The sequence below is a fragment of the Rhinichthys klamathensis genome, unplaced genomic scaffold, assembly GCF_029890125.1.
Source record: "Rhinichthys klamathensis goyatoka isolate OS25496 unplaced genomic scaffold, OSU_Roscu_1.1 h1tg000152l_1, whole genome shotgun sequence".
Classification (NCBI taxonomy): Eukaryota; Metazoa; Chordata; class Actinopteri; order Cypriniformes; family Leuciscidae; genus Rhinichthys; species Rhinichthys klamathensis.
In genome coordinates, this window is record NW_026606687.1 from 545,695 (window position 1) to 573,004 (window position 27,310).

Sequence of the window (27,310 nt, forward strand, 5' to 3'; positions counted from 1 at the left end):
GTTATTTGATGCTATAAAAACGGTGCTGTGACATGATTGACAGCTGTGATTGACAGGTTCTCTGTGTGAAGTAGTCACTGAAGCACCAACGGACTTTTTTTCATAATGTTGACTATGTGGTTAGTAGTTGTATTTACCTTATTTTAACGAGGTACTGCAATCAGCAGACATCATTGGAGAGGAACGGAGCAGACAAAGGCCACTTAAAGTCGGCATGAAATCAAATTTGACAAATCTTCTTTTTATATGTAATATTGTAGTGTTTATTATAAATGATTTATCTGTGCACTTCATTAAATTCATGTACCCTTATAATCTTTAATCAAATACATTACCCTTCCCTCCCCCCTCGAAACGACCTCTCTTCTCTTTCGGTCACGTGCAATGGCGAAAGGGTGCGGCCAGACCCGATGAGGGTGCGGCTATCGGTGCACCGCCTCTCAGAGAAGATACATTCAAATCTGCCTCCATTTTGTTTGCAACGCCCAACCTCCAACGATCCAATCAATTCCCGAAGGACGAAATCAAGCCCCGCCCTACATTTTTTTCTAATTTCAGAAGCTGTTTCACTCGGATATACGTCACAACAAGGAAAAATGACAATCTCAACTTCCCTTTCATGCCAACTTTAAGAAAAGTGCAGGGGCGTGTGCTTGCGATTGATTCAGAGTGAGGGCGGGGCCTTGATTTCGCGGCTTTACTTCCTGCTCACTACTGCGCATGACTGGTCCCGAAAACGCTACTGCGCAAACTCAAATTCCAATATGTCAGCGACTCAGCGCCATATCGGGACACTGGCGGCTTCAGTTCTCCAATGGAAAAGAGCGAAGGGGCGTCGTCCATCTTTTTTTACAGTCTATGGCTGCAACACACTCCAAAAAAAGTTGGGACAGAGGCAAAATAAACTTGAAAATCTTGTAAAATATCCAAGCTAAACTCTTTTGAAACATTCCACAATAAGTAGGTGAATTAGTAATAGGTGAGTGTATCGTGATTGAGTATAAAAGGAGCATCTCAGTCTTTGCCAGCAAAGATGGGTCATGGCTCATAACTTTGTGGTGTGTGTGTGTGCTGTTGAAATAAAAACAATGTGAATTTACACCACCAAATTTTTATTTAGAAGTTGTTAAAATATACAGAGTATGGAGGAGTCGTGATCACATTGTGGCTGTGAGTTTGGTAGGCTGAGGCCCCATCCACTTCTCCCCTGGAACACAAAAAAGAGATAGAGAGAGAAATTGGACAATGAACAGTAAATCACATACGATTTGAATATCCTAAGGTTAGTTAGGAATTTAGGTTTAAAACATTACACAGCACAATAAACATCCAAAAAATTGTATGGTAAATATAAAAATATAGTTTTTCTATGAATGCACAGTTTGGCAAATTCTTTGATTGTCATTAATAGCATTAGCAACCGATTAGCATATTTAACCGGTTAAAATCCGACATAAACACTTGATAAAACGTGTGTGATCAAACAAACTCATAGGCCAATTATTTGTCAACAAATCTTTACTCATTTCAAAAACACAGATGGATAATTCAAAATGCTGTTCATCATTTGCAGTCAGTTTTCCCAGGTCATTGTAGTGCTAAACAAAGCTGGAAAGTGACCGAATCACCGAATAATGAATAACAAAGCATGAATAACATACCATACTTTGCTCATCTTGCAAGAGATAACAGCTCTTTAAATAATTGTATTGTTTATTATTTTTAGAGTAGCCTTTATAAAAATAAAAAGGAAAGCATAAATGTGTTATTAAAAAGGCATTAGTCAAACAAGTTGTTGGTTAATGGGTTAATCAGTTAACCGTCTACATTCCTTATAATTACCGATGAAATAAGCCATGAGCTCAAATCTGTCAGAACCATTTACATTTACATTTACATTTATTCATTTTGCTGACGCTTTTATCCAAAGCGACTTACAATTGCTATATTTCAGAGGTCGCACGCCTCTGGAGCAACTAGGGGTTAAGTGTCTTGCTCAGGGACACATTGGTGTCTCACAGTGGATTCGAACCCGGGTCTCTCACACCAAAGGCATGTGTCTTATCCACTGCGCCATCACCACCACAGAACCAAAGAAGACCTCAGCCTTCCCATTCACATGACACACAATGAATGGAAGACCAAAGCAGTGCAAAAATGGGGGGAAACTGTGTAAGGATGTTTTATAATATTTTTACCACAAAAACATTTCAGTGTGAAAGACAAAGGGTGCAAAGATGCAAGTAAAAGCACTGACCTTAAACTCCAGTGCTTCCTTTGTGACACTCTTCAGCTTGTCTTTGATTGGCTGAGATTTGGCAAGGGTCAGAATTTCCTCCACCTCATTTGTTGAGAGACCTGCATTTAATCCCGCCTGTGCAAAATAGAAGGACATTGGAGAACAATATAAATTACCAGACAATAATTTGTTTTATTGTCTTCGCTAGATACAAATGACGGTCTCCATCATCGTAATGCTAAAATATGTTGTGAAATTTCCTCACATGTATAATTGTATAGAGCAGTGGTTCTCAAACCTTTCCTGGAGAACCTTTCCTCCCTCATCTATCATTAGTAGAGACTGCACGACCTGAAATGGGTGTGGCAGATATAGGAGACATAAAAAATGTGCAGGGCTCTTAGCACTCCAGGAGAGGTTTGAGAACCACTGGTATAAAGTAATAATTTAAATCACTGTACCAGTGATTTTTCTTTTTTATTAATTTGATTTAATTTCTTAATCTTGGGTAGGCGGCTATATGATACCTCAATGAATGAGGCAGGCTGGGTAATGTCCTGATGAGTGCGCCACATTCTTTTCCACAGCTCTCTAGACACCCTCTCCACCAGCACGTCTCCCTCTTTGTCCTGCTCTGCCACAGCTGTCACAAAACGCATCGGAAACAAAGAGTCTAAAATGTCAAGAGAAAAAAGGTCAAAAAAGAGATGTGATTTACTTAGAAACACAAGAATATCCTGTTTTAGAGTGTAAAAACAATCTATTCGGACGAGTTAAGTGCCAAAATTTAGCACTTAAAGGGTTAGTTCACCCAAAAATTAAAATTACCCCATGATTTACTCTAACCTCAAGCCAACCTAGGTAGGTGTATATGATTTTCTTCTTTTAGATTAATAAAATCAGAGATATATTAAAAACTGTCCTGGCTCTTCCAAGCTTATAATGGCAGTGAATGGAGAATGAAATTTTGAAGCCCATAAAAGTGCATCCATCCATCATAAAAGTAATCAACACGGCTCCAGGGGGTTAATAAAGGCCTTCTGAAGCGAAGTGATGCGTTTGTGTAGGAAAAATATCCATATTTAAAACTTTAAAAACTAGCTTCCAGCAGACAACTTAAGCCAAAAGAGTAACCCCTGACGCGATGGATGTAGGTAGCGTAAGCTTTGATGCCTCTCGCGGTTCAAACAAATAGGGCTGGGCAACAAACACAAGCTCCTCTTCTCTTATATCGAAATCCTCCGACATTTCTGTTTAAAAATTCTGGTTTTAGACTTCTAATTCATGACGGGTGTTTTGTTTTGCTCTATCCTCTGCACTTCCGCGTTCGTAAATATACGTCATGCGTCAAGTCAGGGGTTACTCTTTCTCCGTAAATCGACGCGTACGGCCGTCTGTCGTAAACTAATTATTTTAGTTTATAACGTTTAGTTTATAATCGCTTCGCTTCAGAAGGCCTTTATTAACCCCCTGGAGCCTTGTGGAGTATACGTTTATGATGGATGGATGGATGGGCTTTAAAATTTGTCCTCCATTCACTGCCATTATAAAGCTTGGAAGAACCAGGACATTTTTTTTATATATAATTCCGATTGTATTTGTCTGAAAGAAGAAAGATATACACCTAGGATGGTTTGCGTAAATCATGGGGTAATTTTCATTATTGCGGGAACTATCCCTTTAAGTTTAAATTTGCACAAAATTTAGCATTAGCACTACTAGCACTTCTGTTTCTTTATTAGAGAAAGAAAACAAGTATGGCTTGCATGCCGCATTATAAATCTGGTCAAGAGTGCCATTGTAGAGAAACAGTGGCTTGAATACCTGTCTCATAAAGTTTTGAAGGTTTAAACATAGGGACCCCAAAGTACTCAGACAGCAGCTTCAGATCTGAGGCCATGTACTGAATCTTATTTGGGATAAATCCAGGGGGCCGGTTACCTAGAAAAAGAATTGATAAATTGTTAAGAATTGAAAAGTAAATCTATAAAAAAAATACAAAGTGTCACAGTTGACAAATGTGTGTTACAAGTTCTACTTAAGCGGTTAGATTATTGCTCCCAGTAGTTAATTACAGTCTGGAAAATCTATTATGTCATTTCCCCATTACCTGAGCCGTGTATGACTCCTCCTAAATATGCTGGTTTCAATTTTAGGTCGATGTTCCAAACATTTCTTTAGCGAAACAGCACCTTAACACACACAATCAACATACATTAAAACATCTTGAGCAGATTAGATTTCAATTAACTATGTTAATAAACACATAATAAAAACATTATGCACCTCAAATGCCAGCCAGGAGTAAGGAGAGGCAACATCATAGTATAACTTGACCACTTTTTCTGAACTTAACATCTGTAATGAATACGCACATTATCACAAACATTAATTGGTTAGCATGTGGACAATTTAATTTTCTTTTCGATGTAGGGGGTGGGATGCTTGAGATTCTATAGAGCATTTGCAGATGATGAGAAGCTGAACTGCAGAATGATGTCATCAAAATTGTTGAAATAAAGTTGAAAGAGAATTAACAAATAGCAGATTATTGATTTTATTGCATATTACAAAATGTCCCAACTTTTCTGTAAATGTGGTTGTATTTGTCCGTCATATTGAAGAGACCTTTTTGAAGGCTTTTGAACACCGACTGAACGCAACTGTCTCTGACTTGGCGCGTCTGGCACGATCAGACGTAAGTATCAAATTACATTCATAATGGGCTCTATGCACGGCGGTATTTCCGGTGAAGGTCTAAGGATGCTGGATTACTTCCGCCGATCGTAGAGTCCAATGCTATACCGAGAATTTATATTGGTTTTTATACTCTATTGCTATACTAAATAAACGTTAGTCACAAAAACAGACAAAACAGACACCCCTCATTTTGTTTATGCTTCTTTGTTTATTATATTAAATAAACATAACTATATATAAAATTACATCTAAACGTATTAAAGTTTCGTTTCAAAGACGAGAGGACAGTAAATTTCGAAGACTCTGCCATAATCCCGTTTTCCTCGGTTTTCCTCCGCTTTAAATCTCCCCAACCGGAAACGCAAGAGCATCCTTGCGTCAAACGCGGAAGTTATGCGTGCATATAGCCCATCGGCCTTGCAGTCGTTAAGTGTGTCCCTGGCGTAAGGCCTGGTTTCACAGACAGGGCTTAGATTAAGCCAGGATTAGGCCTATTTATAGGACATATAGCTTTTATAAACATGCCTTAGAAAACAACATTGCTGCTTTGCATCTTGAGACAAAACAATCTATGGTAAATATAAAAATATAGTTTTAATCGAGTCTATGGTACGAGTTTATGAATGATCTACGACGCTGTTTGGCCGTAGCCTAGGCTACTACAGAAATATTAAGTGATAACCATGGCGATTTCAGGAACGATCAATAATGTTTTGATGAACTTACGAATCAAGTTAGATGAAGTTACTGTCAAAATGTATTCGTATAGCGCTCAATTCACATCGTTTCAAGGCAGCTTTACAAAAAATATTGTACGCTTTCATATTGAGCAGTTTTATGGCTAGGCGATATCACATGTTGCTGATAAATGATACACGGTTTTAGATTTAGTCTACTATTAATTTACCCTGCAGATAAGTCAGTGCCACTTTTAGTGATCCACTTGATGACACCACTGACGATGAAGCAGAAGATGACCTGGAGAATACACACAGCAGAGAAAATAAAAGGACTGAAAAACAGAAAATGAATGAAAATAAGAAGAGAGGGGCTCTGAAAGTGTCCAAACCAACCAAACCCAAAAAGAAAGTGACTGTCTAGTATAGCTCAGAAGAGAGTGACATCTCCATTCCACTTAACGACACCACTGATTATGATAGTTCAGATGTCCAGAATGATGATGATGATGATAGTGACAAGGATCTGTCTGCTGGTGACTTTGTCATTGTGAGCTTTGCTGGTAAAACCAAATCCTATAACTACGTTGGATTGGTGGAGAAGGTTGAGGGTGCAGACATCAGCGCAAAGTTTCTAAGGCAAAGTTGTAAGAAGTCTGTGGATGGAAAGCCCATCTTTACATTTAAAGAAAATGATGGAGTCATCCGTAGAGGCGATGTGCTCAAGAAACTACCCACACCCCAAAAACTTGGTGGTACAGCCAGAAGGGAGCAGACGTTTATATTCATTCCCCTGCAGCATTGCCAAGTGGGATGTTAAATAGTAGGCCAGATCCAGACCACCTAGACCTACATACTCACAGGGGATAATCTGGAGAAGTGAGGACATGGGCATGCCTCATCAGTGTTTGACTTAGGCCTACCTGTCATTTGTTTAATTTAGCTAACACTGATTTCAGTTTTGAGTTTGCAGTATGTTATTAAAGAGAAGTTTTATTAAGTTTTCAAGTGGCCTAAGTCACAATAAGATGTTTAGAAATTAGCCTAGTCACTTTATTCATGTTACATAATTGACAGACAGCATTCTATGTCAACAGGCATCTATTGCCAAAGCCTTTTTGCCTGAAATGATTCACAAATATCATATATTGTGTATTTAATGTTTTTGTGTTTTCCAAAAAACTACAAAATATGATTTATTCCAACAGTTTAATAGGGTTACAATATCTAAATGAACCTTAAATGAGTAATTTTGTATCGAATGTGTCTTCCTTTCATAGCCTATAGCATTACAGGTCATAACATTAAAATGTTCTGTTTTACTTCAGAAATCACTGGCACAATTTACCCCAACGTATTCCCCCAAAGGCACAACTTACCCCGCACCAGGGGCAAGTTGTGCCACGAGACCACTTTTTTCCCCAAAAGCTATATTTCTGAAACAATTTATTTCAGATCCAAAGTTATTGTTCTCAGGGAATGCACCACATCCTGAATATGTAAGCTACATCATTAAGTTGAAGCATTACTGTCATGGCGCGGGGTAAACGTAACGCGGGGCTATAGTTGTAACCGATTGTAACCAGTGTTGTGCCTGCCTGAACCCGTTCAATGAACGATAGTTCATGAACTCGTTCATATTTTGGGCGAACGTGAACTGAACGTACTGAATTACTGCCTGATGAACGTTACTGTGAACTCGTTCATTCTGGTGTCTGTGAACGCACGCTCTCTCAGGCCTTAATATGTAGCGAAAAAACACCCAATCTGGCAACACCAGCCACCAGTGTATGGGATTAGATTTCGGTCACAATTCTGCGCGCACAAAATCACATTTTGAGCGCGCAAAAGGGCATTTCGCACGCGCGTGAACTGAGTTTTGCGGAGAAATGTTCGTCTCGCAGATAAAAAAAATATTTCGAGCGAACGAAAATCAATTTTGCATTTAAAATAAGTATTTGGATGTGCGCAGATGTTCTCTTTCGCATGTGCAAAGTTTCACTTTCTTGCTCCTCTCATACCAGCCATAAGCGCTCTCGAAGCGCAGACGGCTCGCGTGCTCAACACAAGCCAGCGTTACAATATGCCATAATTCCAGCCAATCAGAGATGAGGCTGCTCAATTCTGATTGGCTGGCTTGAAAACCAATCACAAGACTCCCTGCATCACCGACTGTGGACGAGGAAAAATACATGGTGGAAGATGTTTATGTTTAATTTGTTTAATGGCTTGAACACTTCTATTTAAGTTCAATTGTCTACCACTCGATGACCACAGTTTATTTTTTAGCTTATTTTAAGCTAATTTTCTTTAGCTTATTTTTAATCAAAATCAAATCGTACTATTAGGCTACTGTACATAATGGCATGTCCCAGTGTTTGCTACACCTCAATAGGTAGTTCTAACTTCTTTCTGAACTGCAAGTTATGTAATTAACATTAGTGAAATATGAATGTGACCGAGCTGGGGTCTCAAATGTTACACATTTTCAGAAATGAAGATGGACAGACTTTTCCCCTTTTAATGAATAGTGTGTAAAAACGGTACATCACTCACATCAGAATAAAAAAAGCCATCAAATAAACGTAGAAATGCAATGTAATAACGTTAAAATAATAATCAATCTACATATCCTTGGAATTATTTAAACAAAAACATTCACAGCAGATGTCATGTAAAAAGAACTATCATACTAAAAAAAATATACTGTATTTTCTTATATATATAATTTTAGGATGGATATGTGCACATTGGGATGCAGGCTTGTTCCCCTCACTGCAAAAAAATAAAAATCGAATTATGCGAGTAATTATATAGAAGTCTTGTGGGTCACACACCCAAGATTTTCACTTACAGTTATATATTTGCATATGTTTGCATTGTTACCCACATGTCTTTTTTTTTTTTTTTTTTTGCAGTGAGGGGAACAAGCCTGCATATGTGCACACTATCCATCCTAAAATAGTATATAAGAAAATACAGTATATTTTTTTTAGTATGATAGTTCTTTTTACAGAACATATCTGCTGTGAATGTTTTTGTTTACTTGAACTTAAATTGAAGTGTTCAATCCATTAAACAAATTAAACATAAATATCTTCCACCATGTATTTTTCCTCGTCCACAGCTGCAGGGAGTCTTGTGATTGGTTTTCAAGCCAGCCAATCAGAATTGAGCAGCCTCATCTCTGATTGGCTGGAATTATGGCATATTGTAACGCTGGCTTGTGTTGAGCACGCGAGCCGTCTGCGCTTCGAGAGCGCTTATGGCTGGTATGAGAGGAGCAAGAAAGTGAAACTTTGCACATGCGAAAGAGAACGTCTGCGCACATCCAAATACTTATTTTAAATGCAAAATTGATTTTCGTTCGCTCGAAATATTTTCTTATCTGCGAGACGAACATTTCTCCGCAAAACTCAGTTCACGCGCGTGCGAAATGCCCTTTTGCGCGCTCAAAATGTGATCTTGCGCGCGCAGAATTGTGACCGAATTCTAACCCCATACCAGTGTCGCACGCACCGCCGCATGCGTCATCAAAACAAAAAGCGGCATGAACTCGACAAAGCGAGCGAGGAGGCGTCGTATGATCATTTAAACGAGTTTTATGACAAGGTCGGTGAGGATGGGGAAAATCTTACATTTCTGTGCAAACTTTGCCCATCGATAAAATAATTGTCTGTGGTTGTATATGGGCTGTGGCAATAAATAAAAAAAACTAAGCTCGCAGCAACATATGGAAAAAAAGAACTATGAACTAGTTCATTTTTTTGAAGTATGAACTGAACTAGTTCATTTTAAAATTTGTGAACTGAACTTTGAACTAGTTCATGTAGAAAATGAACTTTCCCAACACTGGTGACACACTTGTTTTAAATGCTTCCACACACACCAGCGTGACGAAACGTGGTGTATTTACTAGTTGCCATTTCAACACTATAGAGAAAAAATTGCGCCAAAATTCAGAAATCTTTGTAAGATATCACTGAACATTTATTTAACCATAGCAAAAGTACATTTCTTACTTAAGTTAATTTTTCATCTCTATTTTTTGTGTTTATTTAAAATTAGACAAATCTGATATTATTTTAATCTCCAATTTGTTGTTTAACAGTTGATATAGGCTAGTTCTTTAATGCTTTGCTAACGGCAGAAGACACTAGCAGGGTTTAAACCCAGTTGTGCAGTTGGGGCATGTTGTAAGTCGGTTCGTTGACAATAATAACGCACCATTATTATGGTCGGATATCTATGAGCATGACATCACAGCAAGTCGGGCCACTAATCGGCATGCATCATGCATCTTCTCGCGCTGATCACCGGTGATCGGTTCTGCTCAGATTTTGCTCATCTCAAACAAGCCTAAAGTGAAAACTGGAGGCGGCCAAACCAGCACAGATTCGGCAACATAATAAGGAGCTTAAATTATTATTATTAAATGTCATCTTGTTGTGTTTCTGGGTGCAAGGATCACCTACAGGCTCCAATTTGAAATTGTATCACATAATGTTTTCTAAATTATTGTGATTATTTGTGAATCATCTATGATTGTATACATTGTTGTGAATTGTGATAAGACTTTTTGAAGAACCTGGTAAGAAAGAATAATCAAATACATAGTTAATTAAATAATTTTAATACATAAAAAATATTTTTATTTCTAGAAAATATTCACATCATTAAACTTGCAATGTAATGTCACTCTTTGTCGTCTTCTGGCCTTGGCGCTGGCTAGGCAGGACGTCCTGCGCAATGTAGTCAAGACCATTCATCACATCGTTATAGGCATCTAAAGATTTATATGCCTTCAGTTTGTCTTTACGCTCGGTTTCTTTATCAAGTAGGTGTAGAAGTCAGGCTCAACCGAGGTAACAACGTTAATCCTGTCAGATCGTCCATCCACCGGTCGTTAATCCAATCTGGTTCCGTCCGTTAAAATTAACTTTTGCAAATAACAATCGCGGGCCTGGACAGCGAGTGACCTTGCACATTAAGATCAAATCTGATTTTCTCCCGTCATTGTTAAAAAACAAACTAACAAAACTTGCAAACTAGCGTTAGTGAAGCGGCCAGAGGGATCGTTCTGCCCAGAGGTTCTGCCTCCACCTAAGCTCCGCCCACATAAAAACGTGACCATGTTTCCATCTTAAAGGGGTGCAGAATCGTGCGAGAAGGCGGGATTATACAGAGAACGAGATATATCCAGCTGCAGACCCGCAGCACCACCAGTTTCAGAACCCCAGTGCCAGAACCCCAGCGCCAGAACCGGAAGTGAGGGAGGGGCGGAATTATTTACAATGACACAAGCATGGTTATTTTTGCAAGTATTTAAAAATATTTAAAATTGTTGCACCTTTTAAATAATATTTAGGGTGTGTTTTTATTACACAGTGAGTCACTGCTCGTTGTATGAACTATAACTGGTATGTGACAAATAAAGAGCAAGACAGCGCTCGTGTTGTTTGAAGACGTGAGAGTACGCGCGCGCGCGGCCAGGGCTCTCTCTCTGCTCTGCCCTGTCAAGCGCAGCAGTCATTCTATTCTACATCACTCGCCGATCAAAATAGGCTTTGGCGGGACAAAAATTTGCTTTGGCGGCCGCCAAAAAGCGGACGATCTGACGGGTTTTAGAAGATTTAATACAACCTGAAACTAAAAAACAGACCCGACCTCTATTTGAGACCGGCCTTATAGCCTATTTACCCAGACCTGCAGCCACACCAGGCGTGTAAAGAGACAATCGTCTATTTGGGACTCGGCTATTATTTGAAGTACGGTACATTTTTATTGTTTATTTTAAAACAATGCCGGATTTTCTCTCTCTTTTTAGATTTTTGACATTATTTTACGTAAAGGAAAATGCATGCTGCACATGTTCTTGTGAAATAAAGTATATTTTATATAAAATGGCCATAAGTTTCAAGCATTATTTTTCACCATCATGATCAGGAAGTAACTCTCATAATACAATGAAACGGATAACTATATAGAATTATATTACACAAAATCAATGTTTTAAAATGCTTATTGTACTATACCTTAATGTATCATTATAATACGTATAAGTAATAATGCCGTTTCGTGTCTAAGCAAATTACGCTCCAAAACGTTAGGTGGCGTTACTCGGTTTAGAACGTAAGCTCCGCCCCTCACTTCCGGTCCTGGCGCTGGTGTTAGAACGTAAGCTCCACCCCTTACTTCCGGTTCTGGCGCTGGGGTTCTGAAACTGGTGTTGCTGCGGGTCTGCAGCTGGATACTATTGGAGAGAACGGTCAACACATTGAAAATACCACTATCTGTCACAGACACAGAAGGGTCGCAGAGAGCACGTCAATAGGAAAACAAATCCTGGACATTTTAGGCTATATGAAACACTTTTTAAGGTTCAAAAAAGAAGACAGATGAATGATCACCTAATATGGTAAGAGTTATTTTCTGTGTTCTGCCCCTGATTATTTCCTTTTTCTTTTCCGCTGTAATAATATTCAAAGACAACAGGCACTGCGCACTGTGGTAGGCTACGCTCTTCAGATTTAATAGTATCCATGAATTGAATCTAATAATCTTTTGTTCTTCTCCCTAAATCCTCACTCACGTTTCCCCCGGTTTATCTCGCAATATTCTCAGCCTTTTCACTTCTAATCCATATTGCCAGCGTTAACGGGAAGGTTTCAAATGGGAAATTCGTTATTTGTTATGTCAAATTGACGAAAAGCATTTTGAAATATCGCGCAATGTTAAAATATCGCGCAAAAGTTCTTTGGGGAACCAAAAATTATTCTTCGCATCACTGAGTGAAAATACTTTTGGAATCTTTATTTTTTCATTGATTCATCAGAGCTTTTTGGGGTCATTCATGTGCTACTATGAAAGTAATTTGTTAATAGGCTACTTTTTTAAGTTTACTTTTGGTAAGAGAAGAGGAAGGGATGGTGGCTGCCTCAGTGCACATTACAGCCTCACAATACATTTGTATAGGATATGCACCACAACAGCAAAAATGAAAAGTACATAAAAATAGAAAGTATCGCTTGAAAAATATTTTAAACATATCTTCATAATCATCTATAGTGGCAAGTTTGTGGATTTCTACATTGATGAAAAGTGAGCCGCTTTTCATGTCACAATTATAGTCACAAACGCTCTCTTAACTGATAACAGCTTGACAAACAGTTGTACTTTTCAAAATGTTGAAAAGTCAAGTCATCCTCATTTATATAGCGCTTTTAACAATGGAGATTGTTTCAAAGCAGCTTTACAGAGATAAACATATAATTTATGTTTATAATTTTAAAACATTGGGTTATCATTTACAGTACAGGCTGAAAAAAGGCTACATCAAGACTTGGGTGTTCATGAATAACATAAAGAGGACTGTGCCAATGAGACAACCCAGATATATATGTATACACTGAAGGGAGGGATGGTCAAGAGGTAAATAAGCAACTACAGAAAATATTTGGTGGATGCTTTGCTACAAAATGCAGATCTACACTTTACTAAATTCATGGGTTCACTTATTTTCCCAAGGACTGTGAATGATCACTCATATTGTACTCAATAAAAATGTGAAAAGTGCAATTGTTTGTGTTTACCCAATTTGTGAGTTAAATTAAGACCAGACTAAATTTTATTAGTCAGTGCAGAAATATAGATATTTTAAAGTGCCAATATTATGCTTTATTTATTTTAAATATTACCTTTCATGTATAATAGCTGTTTGTGAATGTAAAAGGTCTGCAAAATTTTCAAGATCAAAGTGTATGACAAGTAAAATTATTGTCTACTAAAAAGAAGAATAGATTCTGAACTGCTGAAACGAGTCGTCAGGAATAGAGTGGTGCAGGGATGACGTATTTTTGTTGGCCAAACTGGAAGTTAGCATCAGCCTGGTTCCCTCGACAAAAACCGGGGTTAAGAATAGTTTTTTCTTAACTAATTATTGCAGAAAATAAGATCTGTGAAAAGCTTAAGCTTAAGATTCTTACACAATTTGTTCATCATGAACACAACTTTCATGAATTTTGAAGAGTAAATACAATCGGCAGTAGTCAAAAGCTAAACGTAGGCTATAAACGAAATACACCACTGCCACATGACTTCAACGTCACCATCACTTTGTTTAAAAACATTTTCCCTGAGAGTTCGAGTTATAATAGTTTGCAAGAGCACAGTTATGAACACACCGAGGATATGAAAGCAGACTGGTGAGTAGATGATTTTATGTGTTCTGCTTGAGGACGTTTAATGTCCCCGACAACCTCTATAGTCCCAGTTAGCTACTTGTTAGCAATCGCCTTTTACAAATCAGAAGAGGGTATTACTGATGTATTTTATATTGTCGAATACATGGTGAAAATACCTTGAGCTTGTGTTCACCACAGACTTTATTTCAAGCATTTAACCAAAAAACCCATTCAAAAAAATCTATTGACTTCAGGACAATGGAACAAAAGTGCTAAAATGCTAACTCATTTCTGGGTTTTGGCCTACAAAAATACGTCATTCCCGTAGAACTCGTAATTACAACAGCTATTGACTAACACTATCAACAGCTATTGATATTCAAAATGGTAAACAAAAACTCAGTTCTATCAGCCCAGACAGAGGCAGGGGATGAGCAGGACGCAGGAGACAAAGCGATGTTAAAAATGCAATGTCAAAATAATTTTAGTTCAAATCTGTTATTAATCTCTAAATGTTAAAAATAATGTTCACACGAAAAGTTCTAGAATCATGTGTATGAATATGGTACCTTTTTGCAAAAAAAAAAACAAGTTCAGGCCCTTTAGTTCTTGATTCTTTTCTCTTAGGACATTGACTTCTCTGCAGGCCATTTACAGTTTTTTTCAATTGCTAAAAAGCACCAGTCAATACTGAAGTCTTACAGGTATATAATAAATCATAATAAATATAACATTATGCAATCTTGCAGGACAAGTATGTGGATCAACCTACAGGACTCCATCAGGAATTTACCCATAGGAATTTCATTTTGTCATGCACAATTCCTTTATCATCCGTTTAAAAACAACTACAATCCTTCAAGATCCCTGCAAGACTTTTAAGATAAGTATGGTCTCTGTGGGAATAAGTTATGAAGAAAAAAAGTGTGAAACTGTTAAATATGTATATGTGGATTTATCTGCTTTGTGAGTCTGTATCCCCGTTGAAAAAAAAAACCTATATCTCCACTCAGCCATTAATTCATCAGTTTTTTTTATTGCCAATTAAATTATAATCAATTAACACAATTAACATCAGTTACATGCATTTAAATACAGCTTTATTGTTTGTGATACTTTTATTTTATTGATTTATTTTTGCAAATATATGTGGCATGATTTTGTCTTTACAGTTGACCTGGAAACATTGACCAATTGTAAGCATTAAGAATAAGATACTAAGCTTTAAAAAAGTTGTTCACATATTAAATATTTGCTGTGATTTCGATAGTTGCTTGATATGAAATTTGAAGGTGTCCTTGAATCTGATGTTCACAAGAGTTGAGAACCATGGCTGATGTGCTGCGACTTTTTACCAGCTGCATTTGGTTACGGTGTTCACACTTGAAAACTGGAAAATTGTATTTAAATGCATGTCCTCAACTTACCCTTAGCTAGCGTTAGTAACCCTTTCGCCCTCTCCTTCGGTTTCTTCTTCTGATTCGGTTTAATAGCGGTTGTCAGACTAGTTTATAGTGCTTTTCTGCCACCTACTAGACTGGAGTCAGAATCAACAACGTTCGATAGTATATTACCCATATTAACTGAAATACAGCTTTGCCATCACAGAAATAAATTACATTTTAAAATATATTAAAATAGAAAACATTTACACATTTCACATTATTACTGTTTTTACTGTATTTTTGATCAAATAAATGCAGCCTTGATAAGCATATAGACATAAATCTTATTTCTGTCTCCATGGCTTTCCTTTATTATTTTGTGTGTTTATGTTTGCTGTTGAATAAAAAAAGTGAATTTACATCAAATTAAATTTTTATTTAGAAGTTGTTGAAATATACAGAGTATGGAGGAGTAGTGATCACATTTTGGCTGTGGGTTTGAGAGGCTGAGGCCCCATCCACTTCTCCCCTGGATCACAAAAAGAAAGAAAGTGATTGGACAATGAACGATATATAACCTAAGATTGTAATATCCCAAGATTACTTCAGAATTTATGGTTTAAAACATGATAAAGTGCAATAAACCATCAAGTAAACTGGGTATGATAAATATAACCATTATCCTATCTAATAAAAGAAGTAGAAATCCAAAGTTACCAATGCAATGAGCCATGAGCTCAAATCTGTCAGAGCCAAAGAAGACCTCAGCCTTTCCGTTCACATGACACACAGTGCACGGAAAACCAAAGCACTACAAAAACGGAAGGGAAAATCACTGTAAGGAACATTTTAGTTAGAAAGACAAAGGGTGCAAAGACGCAAGTAAAAGGCACTGACTCTATACTCCAGTACTTCCTGTGTGACACTCTTCAGCTTGTCTTTGATTGGCTGAGATTTGGCGAGGGTCAGAATTTCCTCCACCTCATTGGCTGAGAGACCTGCCTTTAATCCCACCTGTGCAAAACAGAAAGGCAAGACATTAGTGAACACACTGAAGTCAAAGTCCGTGGTGAAGTACAATGGATGATATCAAATGTTTTCATGTATATAGTTTTATGAAGTAATAGAAGATTAACATGTCAATTTACTGACTGAAAACTGGCATTCAGATCTGCCTCCATTAAGTTATCAATGCCCAACTTCCTAAAATCCAATCAATTCCCAAAAGACAAAATCAAGTCCCGGCCTACATTCTGATTTACATAACAATTGGGTAGAAAAGTCTATCCCAACTTCCGTTTCATGCAGACTTTAACAAGCGCTAATCTAGGGTATTTGATACCTCAATGAATGAGGCAGGCTGGGTAATGTCCTGATCAGTGCTCCAGATTCTTTTCCACAGCTCTCTAGACACCCTCTCCACCAGCACGTCTCCCTCTTTGTCCTTTTCTGCTACAGCTGTCACAAAACGCATCGCATTCAAAGAGCCTACATGGAAAGATGGAGGACAAGAGAAAATAAAAGAGACTGTGACAGAAAGGATTTACCTAAAAACACAAGATTATCCTTTTTAGATTGTAAAATAAATCCAAGTAAGCAAAAAAATACTCTAGAAACAGTCCAACATCCTTTTTTCTATGAGAGAAAGAAATCTACAAGTATGGCTTGCATTGTGCATGTAGTCATCAGTGTCATCGTAAATAAACAGCAGTTTGAATACCTTTCTCAAACATCGCCTCAACAGGATTTGAAGGTGGATTCAAAGGGACCACAAAGTACTCAGACAGCCGTTTCAGATCGGTGTTCATATAATAAAACTTATTAGGGATCACTGCAGGGGGGCGGTTACCTAGGAATAGAAGAAACTTGATCATGTATTATCTTATCATCTATAAAAGTACAATGTCACACATCCATCAACATTCATTTAGAAAAATATATATCATAATATGTTTTAAAGGGGACATGTCATGAGAATCTGACTTTTTCCATGCTATAACCAGGTCCCCAGTGCATCTACCAATCCAGAAAATGTGAAAAGTGACAACACAGTATCTTTGTTTTGGTAAGCCTTTCTCTTCAAGCATGTCAAAAAATAAGCCGATCAGATTTCTCTCCCCTTCTGACTTAGGAAGGGTATCTTATTATAATATTACCGCCCCTTAATCTGCACGTTTCCTCCCACAGCGCCGCCATTTGGTTTTCACAAGAGACAACAGTGTAACCAGTTCTAATGCAATGGCAAAGGTTTGAGCAAAGCATTTCTTGCTCAGGCTTCATACTTGTGGTATTTTGACCAAAAAATGTCCCAGCTGTCTTATAAAGATCTCAGGGAACTGTGTCAACTTGTGTAAAAAGTTAAACATGAATGTCTGCAAATCCATAACAACTACATAAATGGATCCACTAACCATTGAGAAACATCCAGGTGCATTCTAAAAGTTGCAACCTTTCCCTGAGTCTCTCCATAAGGCTGCACACTGCTACTGGTTATTTCTGTGATGTTGGATGAGATTTGCGTGTTTTGTTATTGCCTGCGTATCCAAAGCTCGTGTAAAGGATCGGCGGTCTTCTGAAGGGAGGCAGAGAGCAGCAGTTGCATTTAAAGGGACACAGACAAAAACGGCGCTTTTTGGTTCACAACCAAAAAGGGGCAAATTTGACACGCTATAATAAATTATCTGGGGGGGTTCTGGTGACACCATAGATTTATATTACATCTTGTGAAAATGGACATAAAATGTCACCTTTAAAACTATATAAAACTTGAACTGAATCTAGTTGTTTTTAATGGTTTTCAGGTTGCGACAAATTTGCCCAAATGATCACAGGTAGGTGACGTAACGTTCTCATGACAGTATGAAGGTTAATGTGACGTGTTGTGGAACAAAGTCTTCTTCTCTTTGCAAAAAGTACCCAAGTCACGGAGTTCCAGATGCCAAAATTTAAGACTTTATTGGTTGAGACAACAAAGCTGAGATGCCTGCACTCAGAACATCTGACAATCTCACTCGTAGCCCATCTTCCTTCACCTGCCCCAATTAATTTCCTGTCTTTCTGGCTTCTTTTTAATTATGGCGTGCCACCAGCTGGTCTGTTTTTAAAAAGAAACATTAAACAAGAGAACATTGAAGGCCATGCAAATCAAAAGAGCAGTTTATTATCATTGTCCAGGTGCAAGTTTGTACTCTGACCCACAGTTGTGGGTCATAGTGACTGAGGCCAAAAGCCTCCTGGTTTTAATCACATAGTACCCAAACTTTTCTAAAAACATATCTTAATGTTTAATAAAATTACTCTATACATGTTTTATACTTTTTTATATTTGTTATTTTTAAACGCTATTATGTGTCTTGTTATATTTATATGTGTGTACTGAATGCTTCAATGCCAAGGTAAATTCATTGTATGTGCAAGCACACTTGGCAATAAAGCTCTTTCTGATCATGATTTTTGTATATTTTGTGATTGTGGACATGTTATTTCTTTATTAGCCTACCTGAGCCTTGCATGACTCCCCCTAAAAATGCTGGTTTAAATTTGAGGTCGATGTTCCAAATATTTCTATAGCGACACAGCACCTTAACACACACAATTAATACAAACATGAAAACATATTAAGCAGCTTGGATTTCAATGAACTATACTAAGGGGCGAAAACATCATGTACCTCAAATGCCAGCCAGGAATACGGAGAAACGACATCATAAAACAACTCGACGACTTTTCTGGGACTGGACATCTGTAACGAATAAGGATATTCGCATTACATACACTAAAAAGTATTCGAACAATGTCATTTACGTGCATGCGTAGTACACATTACCCTGGTGGCGTCAGTCAGTCTCACTGCTGTACTTGAAAAGAAACTGTCAAAGTTCAACACAATTAGATCGAGAAACAAATAGACCCACTGTTTATGGCAGAATACCGTTCATTTGCTACGAGAGTCTAGCAACGATTGTCTAAATTCTACAACAAATTGTATTTGTATAAATTGTGAAGGACGTTCACAAGGTAGTGTCGGGCGATTTCGCATTAACACTGCTTCATGAAGCTTCGAAACATTTTTGAATCTTTTGTTTCGAATCAGTGGTTCGGAGCGTGTATCAAACAAAGTCACGTGATTTTAGTAGAAGAAAGTAAAAAAAGGTTTACCGCTGGGGGGGATATATCTGTATAGACGGGCTTTGGTGTAAACTCATGCAATCCGCATGATTCATGAGTTTACAGAGATCGCCCCCAGCGGTAAACCATTGAACAAGTGTCTATGGGTTTTACCCATTTTACCTGATCTCTGATCAGAAGATGTATACATTTGTGTTTAAACATTAGTATAATTAAAAGGAATAATAGTACTAGTTAGTCTCTTATTGGCCTGTGATTAGCTGAGCAATCCATGATGCAACAAACAAAACAACGCCTTGAAATTTGATAAAAGAGCACATTACATAGACACTTGATATTTAATCTTATTAGATGATTAGTTCATTGCATTTGATAGATTTTACTGTCAATAAAACATTTGCAAGGTGTTTGTAAAAGATCTTTTATGCATGCTTGGCCTGAGTTTTTGCATTTCCACTGTTCTGACCAGCAGGGTTCACTAGCGTGTGGTGTTTCGAACGCTTCGAAACAGTGAATCATTTTGCGAAATGCGAAGCAATTGGTTCACTTGATTCGAAGCTTTAAAAAGCTTCGTTTCTCCCACAACATCTTCCGAAATAGGCGTGAGCAGCACGTAAAGTTCAGAATTTATTGAATTTTTTTAGACCTGCTGAAGAAAAAAGTAAATGCAATAAAAATAACTGGCTTCTGATTAAAAACTAATCGCCAGCTTTTTTGCACGATACACTTTCGATTTAAAACAATTATTTTTTTATTTTTTTATACATTTGTATTATAATAACATGACAGTGGTGATATTGAACGAATGTAGTTTCAATTTAAGTAAATGGAATTCGTTCATTAACAAACAACGAATTCCAAATGTTTCCGTAGTGCTTGAGCTCATACACTGATGCTCCGCCCCCTAGCAGTCAAAGTGAAGGTTCCCGTCTGTTAAAGTGGTTGCCAGATTATTATTTTTTTCAGTTAGTACGTCTTGTTATGTTGGATATATGGAAAAATAAATTACGTTTATATTGTAAACATCATAAATACCATAGTCACAAATGTAGTAAAAATTGTGAACCTGCAGTTTTTTCTGATATTCTAATATATTTTAAAATGTAGTCTCTTTTACAATAAGAAAATTAATAAAAAAAAATGCAAACTAAGTTACCACAATACACAAGGGCTTGGATAAATTAAAACATTTATTACAAAACATTTATAAAACTATTTTTTATAAGACCATGAAGGTTCTTTACGTATTTTTTTTAGATGTAGCCTATTAATTGACCACATTTCCGGGGTTCTCAGAAGCGGAATAGTTGTGTTGTTGAAACATCACTGTTATGAACAGCACTTTTTTTAAGTATAAAAAAACAGATAAAGAAAAAAATCAATATGATTAATTAATTATCTGCTGTTACGGTTTCTTAGACAGTTACCGGTATTTGCTGTTGCAGTTTTTGTGAATATCTGGCAACTCGAATGCGACGCATGCAGTGCACATATGCGGTAGTAGGAAGTGGAAGTGGTGAATGAGGAGAGAACAGGCTAGTGCTTGGGCGGTTAAAGGGGACTTTGGGAAATACAATATCCGTCAGAATAACTAGTCTTTGATAGCACACCTTCATACCTCACTGCTGTAAGTATTGCTGTGGTCATTTAATAATTATAGGTGGTATGTATATATTATCCAGTCTCACTGTGCCAAAGGCTGTCTGCTTCTGTAAGGCCAGTCTATTAGATGCATCCCATATGATTCAAATCACTTTTCAAATGTCAGTTTTCTAAAAACTATTTTAACGTTGTTAAGAAGTGTTGGATGACTATAGTGTCAGGAAGTGTATGATTTACAGACCTGCCTGCTCCTGCCATGACAAATTGGAAATGTTTGGTTCAATAAAATCATTAATTAAATCTAAGAAAAGATTAAATATGCTCAGGGATGGGATAGTCAAAGATGGGATAGCTGGCTAAATGTTGGGAGTTCTTTAAACTGATTAACCCAAACACTATTTTAATGTTGGATGGATAAGCTTGAATATATAAACAGTATGATAATTGTTATGCTTTGTTATTGGTGTAAACAGAAAGATGTCACCAGATGAATTAGTCTATCTAGGAATCCTTGGTGCATCAATACCTGTAGGATTCCTCTTCCGCTACCTAAGTAAGTCTGACTATGTCTTCTTTAAGTTAGAGCCCACATATTAAAATGTGTTAATAATAGGGTGAATAAAGTGTCACTACTTCTGTTTTATCATGATTTTAACAACTCTTGATCACTTTTGTGTGCATTATTTTCCAGGCCCTCCAGTCAAGCAGGGGGCGGCATTGCTCTTGGGTTTGATCATCTCCATTGCTACCTGTGGGATCCACACTCTACACTCTTTCTTTACAGTTTTAGGAACATGGCTGATTATAAAGATCAGTTGGAGGTAAGTGTGATATGTAGCTGTCTGGAATTTTACATTAGATTCGGAGCTATTTCCCTGTGCTCTTATTTTTTTATTTAGAAGTGCCCCTGCTCTGTCTTTGGGCTGGACGTTTCTGTACCTCCTCTTTTTCCGTCTGGTCACCTGGTTTGGCCTCCCTCAGCCAACACCTTTTGCCAATGCCATTCAGCTTCTTTTAACATTAAAGGTAAAACGCAACAAGATTAGACACATTTTCCATGTTTTAATCTCTTGATATAATTATTGAATGAGTTTTGTTTTGAATACACAGATGGTCAGCTTAGCTAATGAGGTTCAAAGTTATTACTTGGAGAAGAAAAAGGAAGTGAGCACCTTCACCAAGTCCCCAGTTGTTGGAGGACTTTCCCATGAGCCTTCACTCTATGAAATGATATCATATAGCTACTGCTATGTGGGCATAATGACAGGTATTTTGCATATTGACTGGAATTTCCTCGAATGCTATTGAGTCTGTTCAAACGTTCTGTGCTGTATGTTTTGCATGTATGCTAACTTGTCTTTCTCTGTTTCTCTCTGCTACTAGTTCAGTAATGTGTGAGTCCAATTTCTTTTTATAACTGATTGTTATTATTGCTCCTCTTTTACCATGATTTGTCCTCCCAAACCATACATCCATATGCTTCATTTTGTCATCCCCTGTGGCACATTGATCTGGCTCACTATTGCATTCGATTCCATACCTATACTCCATTCTATCCCAATATCATGTGTCATCTTTGCCCATCTACGCCATGTCTCCATTGATAACTCTTACCATGCTCTCCTCACATTCCTTCATTTTCCATTCTTTGTCCCACCCACTCTTGCCGGTGTCCCCCAGGTCCCTTCTTCCGCTATCAGACGTATGCAGACTGGTTGCAGCAGTCCTGTCCCCTGTCGCTGCCGGGTAAAGAGCCCTGCCTGCAGAGGCTGAAGATGGTGCCCGTTTACGGAGTTCTCTTTATGGCTGTCAACTCTGTCTTTCCCTTGTCCTATGTCCGTACTGAAGAATTCCTGGAGCACAACTATTTTTACAGGTTTGTTTTTCTGGATTAAAGGACCAATCCAGACTGAATCTAAAACTAAAGTCCAAAGGACATAATTATATTTAAATCACACTTTATCACAATTTTTTTTTCTACCATATTAAGATTCATAGTGGTTATGTTTCAGATTTTTCTACATGGTGGCAATATTCTTTGTATTCCGGATGCGTTTCTACTCCGCATGGTGTGGGGCAGAGGCAGGTTGCATCAGCGCAGGTCTTGGCTGTTACCCCCAGGGGGCGCTGTCCAAACCTGGGGGAGGACCAACGGTGAAATATAGGTAGCTTTATTTCCTGATAGCTTTTTAATGTGCTTTTACAGTTTGACTGTAACTTGTAAATATGATGACCTGAACTTTGAGGATTTTATCTAATAAGGAGGTATATCAGGGAAAACATGGCATGTTCTATAAAAGGATATGATAGAACTTGAATTATCCAAGAATAGAAATTTACATGTTACAGTAATAGACTTGAAGCAGGATCAAAGCACAACATCAGAGGTCAGCAGGGTTACAGTTAGGCAATATTAAACTGTACATGTCAAGACAAACATGTTACATTAGAATAGGAGAAGCAATTAAACACATTTTTTATCCATTACAAAAGCTTAAAATTGATCACAAATACAGTGCAGACATAATAATAATTGTGGCTGGAAACAGCTGATTTTTAAAGATCTACAGTTGCTCAAAGTCCCATTGTCAGCAACCATCAGTCCTTTTTTAATCTCATGTTATGTTTGCTAATCCAAGTTAATCATTTTAAAAGGCTAATTGATCATTAGAAATCCCTTTTGCACAGCTGAAAACTGTTGCACTGCTTAAGGAAGCAATAAAAGTGGCCTTCTTTAGATTAGTTGAGTCTCTGCTGCATCAGGAGTTATGGGTTTGATTACAGGCTTAAAATGACCAGAAACAAAGACTGTTCTTTGGAAACGCGCCAGTCTATTTTTGTGCTGAGAAATGAAGGCTATTTAAGCCTTGTGAGATATTGAACTACTTCCTTCATAGAACAGCACAGACTGCTTCTAACCAGAATAGAAAGAGGAAGGGGAGGCCCCTGTGCCCAAATGCGAAAGAGGACAAATACCTTAGAGTGTCTTGTTTAAAAACAATACTGTTTCTAGTTTAGAAACAGACTCCTCACAGGTCCTCAAATGACAGCTTCACTAAATAGTACCTTCTAAACACCAGTGTCATCAACAGTGAAGAGGCAACTCTGGGATTCTGGGCTTTTAGGCAGAGTAGCAAACAAAAAGCCATATCTCAGGCTGGCCAATAAAAAGAAAAGATTAAGATGGGCAAAAGAGCACAGACACTGGACAGAGGAAGACTGGAGAAATATGTTGTGGACCGATGAGTCCAAGTTTGAGGTTTTCGGGGTCAAACAGAAGAACATTTGTGAGATGCTGAACAATGGAAACGATGCAAGAGGATCTGTCAAGCATGGTGGAGGCAGTGTGATGGTCTGAGGGTGCTTTGGTGGTGGTACAATGGGACATTTGTACAGTAAGGATATCATACAGTACAGTATAGTAAAACAGACCTTGAAGACCTTGACATTTTGCAACGCCATGCATGCCGTACCCTGTGGACAGCTCTTGATTGGGGCCTATTACGTCCTACAACAGGATAATGACTCAAAACACACTTCCAAACTATGCCAGAATTATTTAGGGAAGAAGCAGTCTGCAGGAATTCTGTCTGTAATGGAGTGGGCAGCACAGTCTCCGGATCTGAACCCTATCGAGCTGTTGTAGGAACACCTTGATCGTATAGTACGGAGGAAGTGTCCATCAAGCGTGTCCATCAAGCCAATCCATCTTGTGCGGGATGCTTCTGGAAGCATGGGGTTTAATCTCGTCAGATTACCTTAAAAAATGGACAGCTAGAATGCCATCTGTAAGGCTGTAAATGCTGCGAAATGTGGCTTTTTTGATGAAAGCAAAGTTTGTTGATCACAATCATTAAATCTGTCAATTACTGCATTTCCTATTCATTTGCTATATTTCCTCTTCAAACTAATTTCATGTGTGTTTTCATGGAAAACAAGGAAATTTCTAGGTGATCTCAAGTGATTTTTGAACAGCAGTTCAAGCAGCACAACTGTTTTCAACTGTGAAAATATAGAAAAAAAATGAAAATATTTATTTACTTATTCCAAGTTTGATAATAATTGCTAAAGATCATATTTAACAGTGTTAATAAATTCATTGCTTTTTTAAAGATTAGCTTTAAGTGAAAATTAAATAAAGTAAATAAAAAAATCTGTTAATATCAGACAGTCACTGGTAACGATATATTGTAAATCATTAGTGTAAACAGTACTCACAATAAAAAACGTCAGTTTCTTCAGCCTGTACCTATAAGACGCATTAAGCGAGATTATCTACAGGAAATTACAATCTCATTTGAGGTTTAGTCATGTGGTTGATGTTGTTGTATGTTTCAGTCCTGATCCAGACACAGCTGTGGAGTATGACTTCAAAACTATCCAGAACATTGACTGTTATAATACAGATTTCTGCGTCAAGGTTCGGCATGGCATGCGCTACTGGAACATGACGGTGCAGTGGTGGCTTCACCACTATATCTACCCCAATGCCCCTTTCAGAGCATACGCTCTCAGGTACGAGCATGTACATTTGACCTTTCAACTGCACTGTGGTTAAAAGGCTCTGTTATTGACCTACACAATCTTTGTTTTGTCTTTTTTCTCACATTGTGGCAGGGCTGGATGGACAATGTTAATCAGCGCTTACTGGCATGGCCTCCATGCTGGTTACTACCTCTCTTTTCTCACCATCCCACTGTGTATCGCAGCAGAATCGTCCATGGAGGCTTCTGTCAGAGCCCGTCTGGGGCCAAAGGGCCAGAGCATCTTCGACTGGATCCACTGGTTCCTCAAGATGAGGGCTTACGACTGCATGTGCATGGGATTTGTTCTCCTAAAGGCCAGCGACACCGTCAACTACTGGAGCTCCATATACTTCATAATTCATATCATCGCCATTGTTTGTATAGGAGTAGGACAAATGATGAAAGGAGGGAAAAAGAGAGAGAGGAGGGAAGGAGCTGAAGGAGAGAAACAGGATGTGGTAAGAGAGAAGGCTGAGTGAAACAAATGTGTGATGTGATGATTGTGATGATAACTGGAGAGTTGGTATGTTTACACACACACTCACACAAAAAAAAAACATTTCCCAACATGCACTGTAATAGCCATCAACTGCCATTTAACGGATTTTGTTTTTAAAAAGCAACACAGAGAGAAGCGTAATTTGTGATAAAGCCAAGGATATCAATCTTTCTTTTATTAACAGTGAAAATAGCTTTCAATTAATTTCCATACTTTTAATGTTATAATTTGTTTTTTTATTACATATATTGTAAAATGCTTATTTTTGTTGTCCGGTGAAAAACAGTGCAACCTTATAGATTCATCCTGACCAGGTCAGTATTGTATTTATATTAATAGAGTTTTTCTGCTAATCAGTGGCCATGGGACTCGAATTCAGCTACCACACAGAGGACTTATAACTGAATCCATCCGTATACACACACACACACCAACACTGATGAATGTTAGACCCCGGCCCGATCACTACATTGAGTTCAAATTTGTGGAGATTTACACTCTGTAATAGTGTCAATGAGGTCACACAACCTTTGTGATAACAAAGTTGTATATATGGGATATTAAAAGTTGCTCTGCCTTTTTTTTTCATCCATTCTGAGTATCCATTGATGGTTATGTATCACTATTATTTTTATTATTCTACAAAGAATGTGAAAGTATTTGGAAACTTTCTTTTTCTCACATTTTCAGAAAGTAGGAGTGAATGTTTTTGCTATTTTGTTCATTTGCTCTTTAGTTTGATACCAGATGTAAAGTGCAACCTAATGTTAAGTGTTGCTAAACATGTATCAACAAAGTAATATGTTATTACTAAGAGCAATTAAAGTCTGGTTGAGTCTGAATAAGTATGAAAGATCTTCTCAAAAGATCAGATGTAAATTCTTTCCTGCAAAATTAAATTATTATATAAAAACAATAATATTCCAAAACATTCTGATTTTTTTTTTGTTCTCGTACACTGGAGGATAGTGCTGGTGTTTAGTGTATTGATCGTTTCAGATTGTATGCTGGTTCCTATAATGTCTACCTGCTATATTTTACCTCTAATGTTTACCTTCTGGACTATATATATTGGACACAGGATGTACCACTCATATCCTTTCAGGTTTTGTTTGAAAAATCAGTGTTTTCAATAAAATAAGTGATTTTTATCCCTGCCAAACTTCCTTCTCCTGATGTAATTTCTTTGTTTGGATACAAAGTACAGTATCTCACAAAAGTGAGTACACCCCTCACATTTCAGCAAACATTTTAGTATATATACTCAAGGGACAACACCATAGAAATGAAACTTGGATATATTTTAGAGTTGTCAATTTGCTGCTTGTATAGCAGTATATATTTACTGTCCTCTGAAAATAACTCAACATG

At 37.6% G+C, this 27,310-nt stretch overlaps 2 protein-coding genes and 1 pseudogene across 2 annotated transcripts; 1 reads left to right on the forward strand and 2 right to left on the reverse strand.

Moving 5' to 3' along the window:
- Positions 1–1,100: 1,100 nt before the first annotated feature.
- LOC130090858 (glutathione S-transferase kappa 1-like) lies at positions 1,101–15,420 on the reverse strand (annotated as a pseudogene).
- Positions 15,421–15,599: 179 nt separating this feature from the next.
- LOC130090856 (glutathione S-transferase kappa 1-like) lies at positions 15,600–18,926 on the reverse strand. The gene is made up of 7 exons (XM_056258475.1): positions 18,855–18,926; positions 18,684–18,765; positions 16,905–17,033; positions 16,527–16,672; positions 16,082–16,198; positions 15,902–15,995; positions 15,600–15,713 (listed from the first exon to the last, which is right to left on the reverse strand). Exons 1-7 carry the CDS (start codon positions 18,924–18,926, stop codon positions 15,664–15,666), a joined length of 690 nt encoding a protein of 229 aa, XP_056114450.1. The 3' UTR covers positions 15,600–15,663.
- Positions 18,927–20,818: 1,892 nt separating this feature from the next.
- On the forward strand, positions 20,819–25,975 carry mboat7 (membrane bound O-acyltransferase domain containing 7). Its single transcript, XM_056258476.1, has 9 exons — positions 20,819–20,939; positions 21,388–21,467; positions 21,606–21,735; positions 21,814–21,940; positions 22,025–22,181; positions 22,595–22,790; positions 22,927–23,079; positions 25,253–25,429; positions 25,532–25,975. The coding sequence occupies exons 2-9, from the start codon at positions 21,392–21,394 to the stop codon at positions 25,917–25,919; spliced, it is 1,404 nt and encodes a 467-aa protein (XP_056114451.1). The 5' UTR covers positions 20,819–20,939; positions 21,388–21,391; the 3' UTR covers positions 25,920–25,975.
- The last annotated feature ends 1,335 nt before the right edge of the window (positions 25,976–27,310 follow it).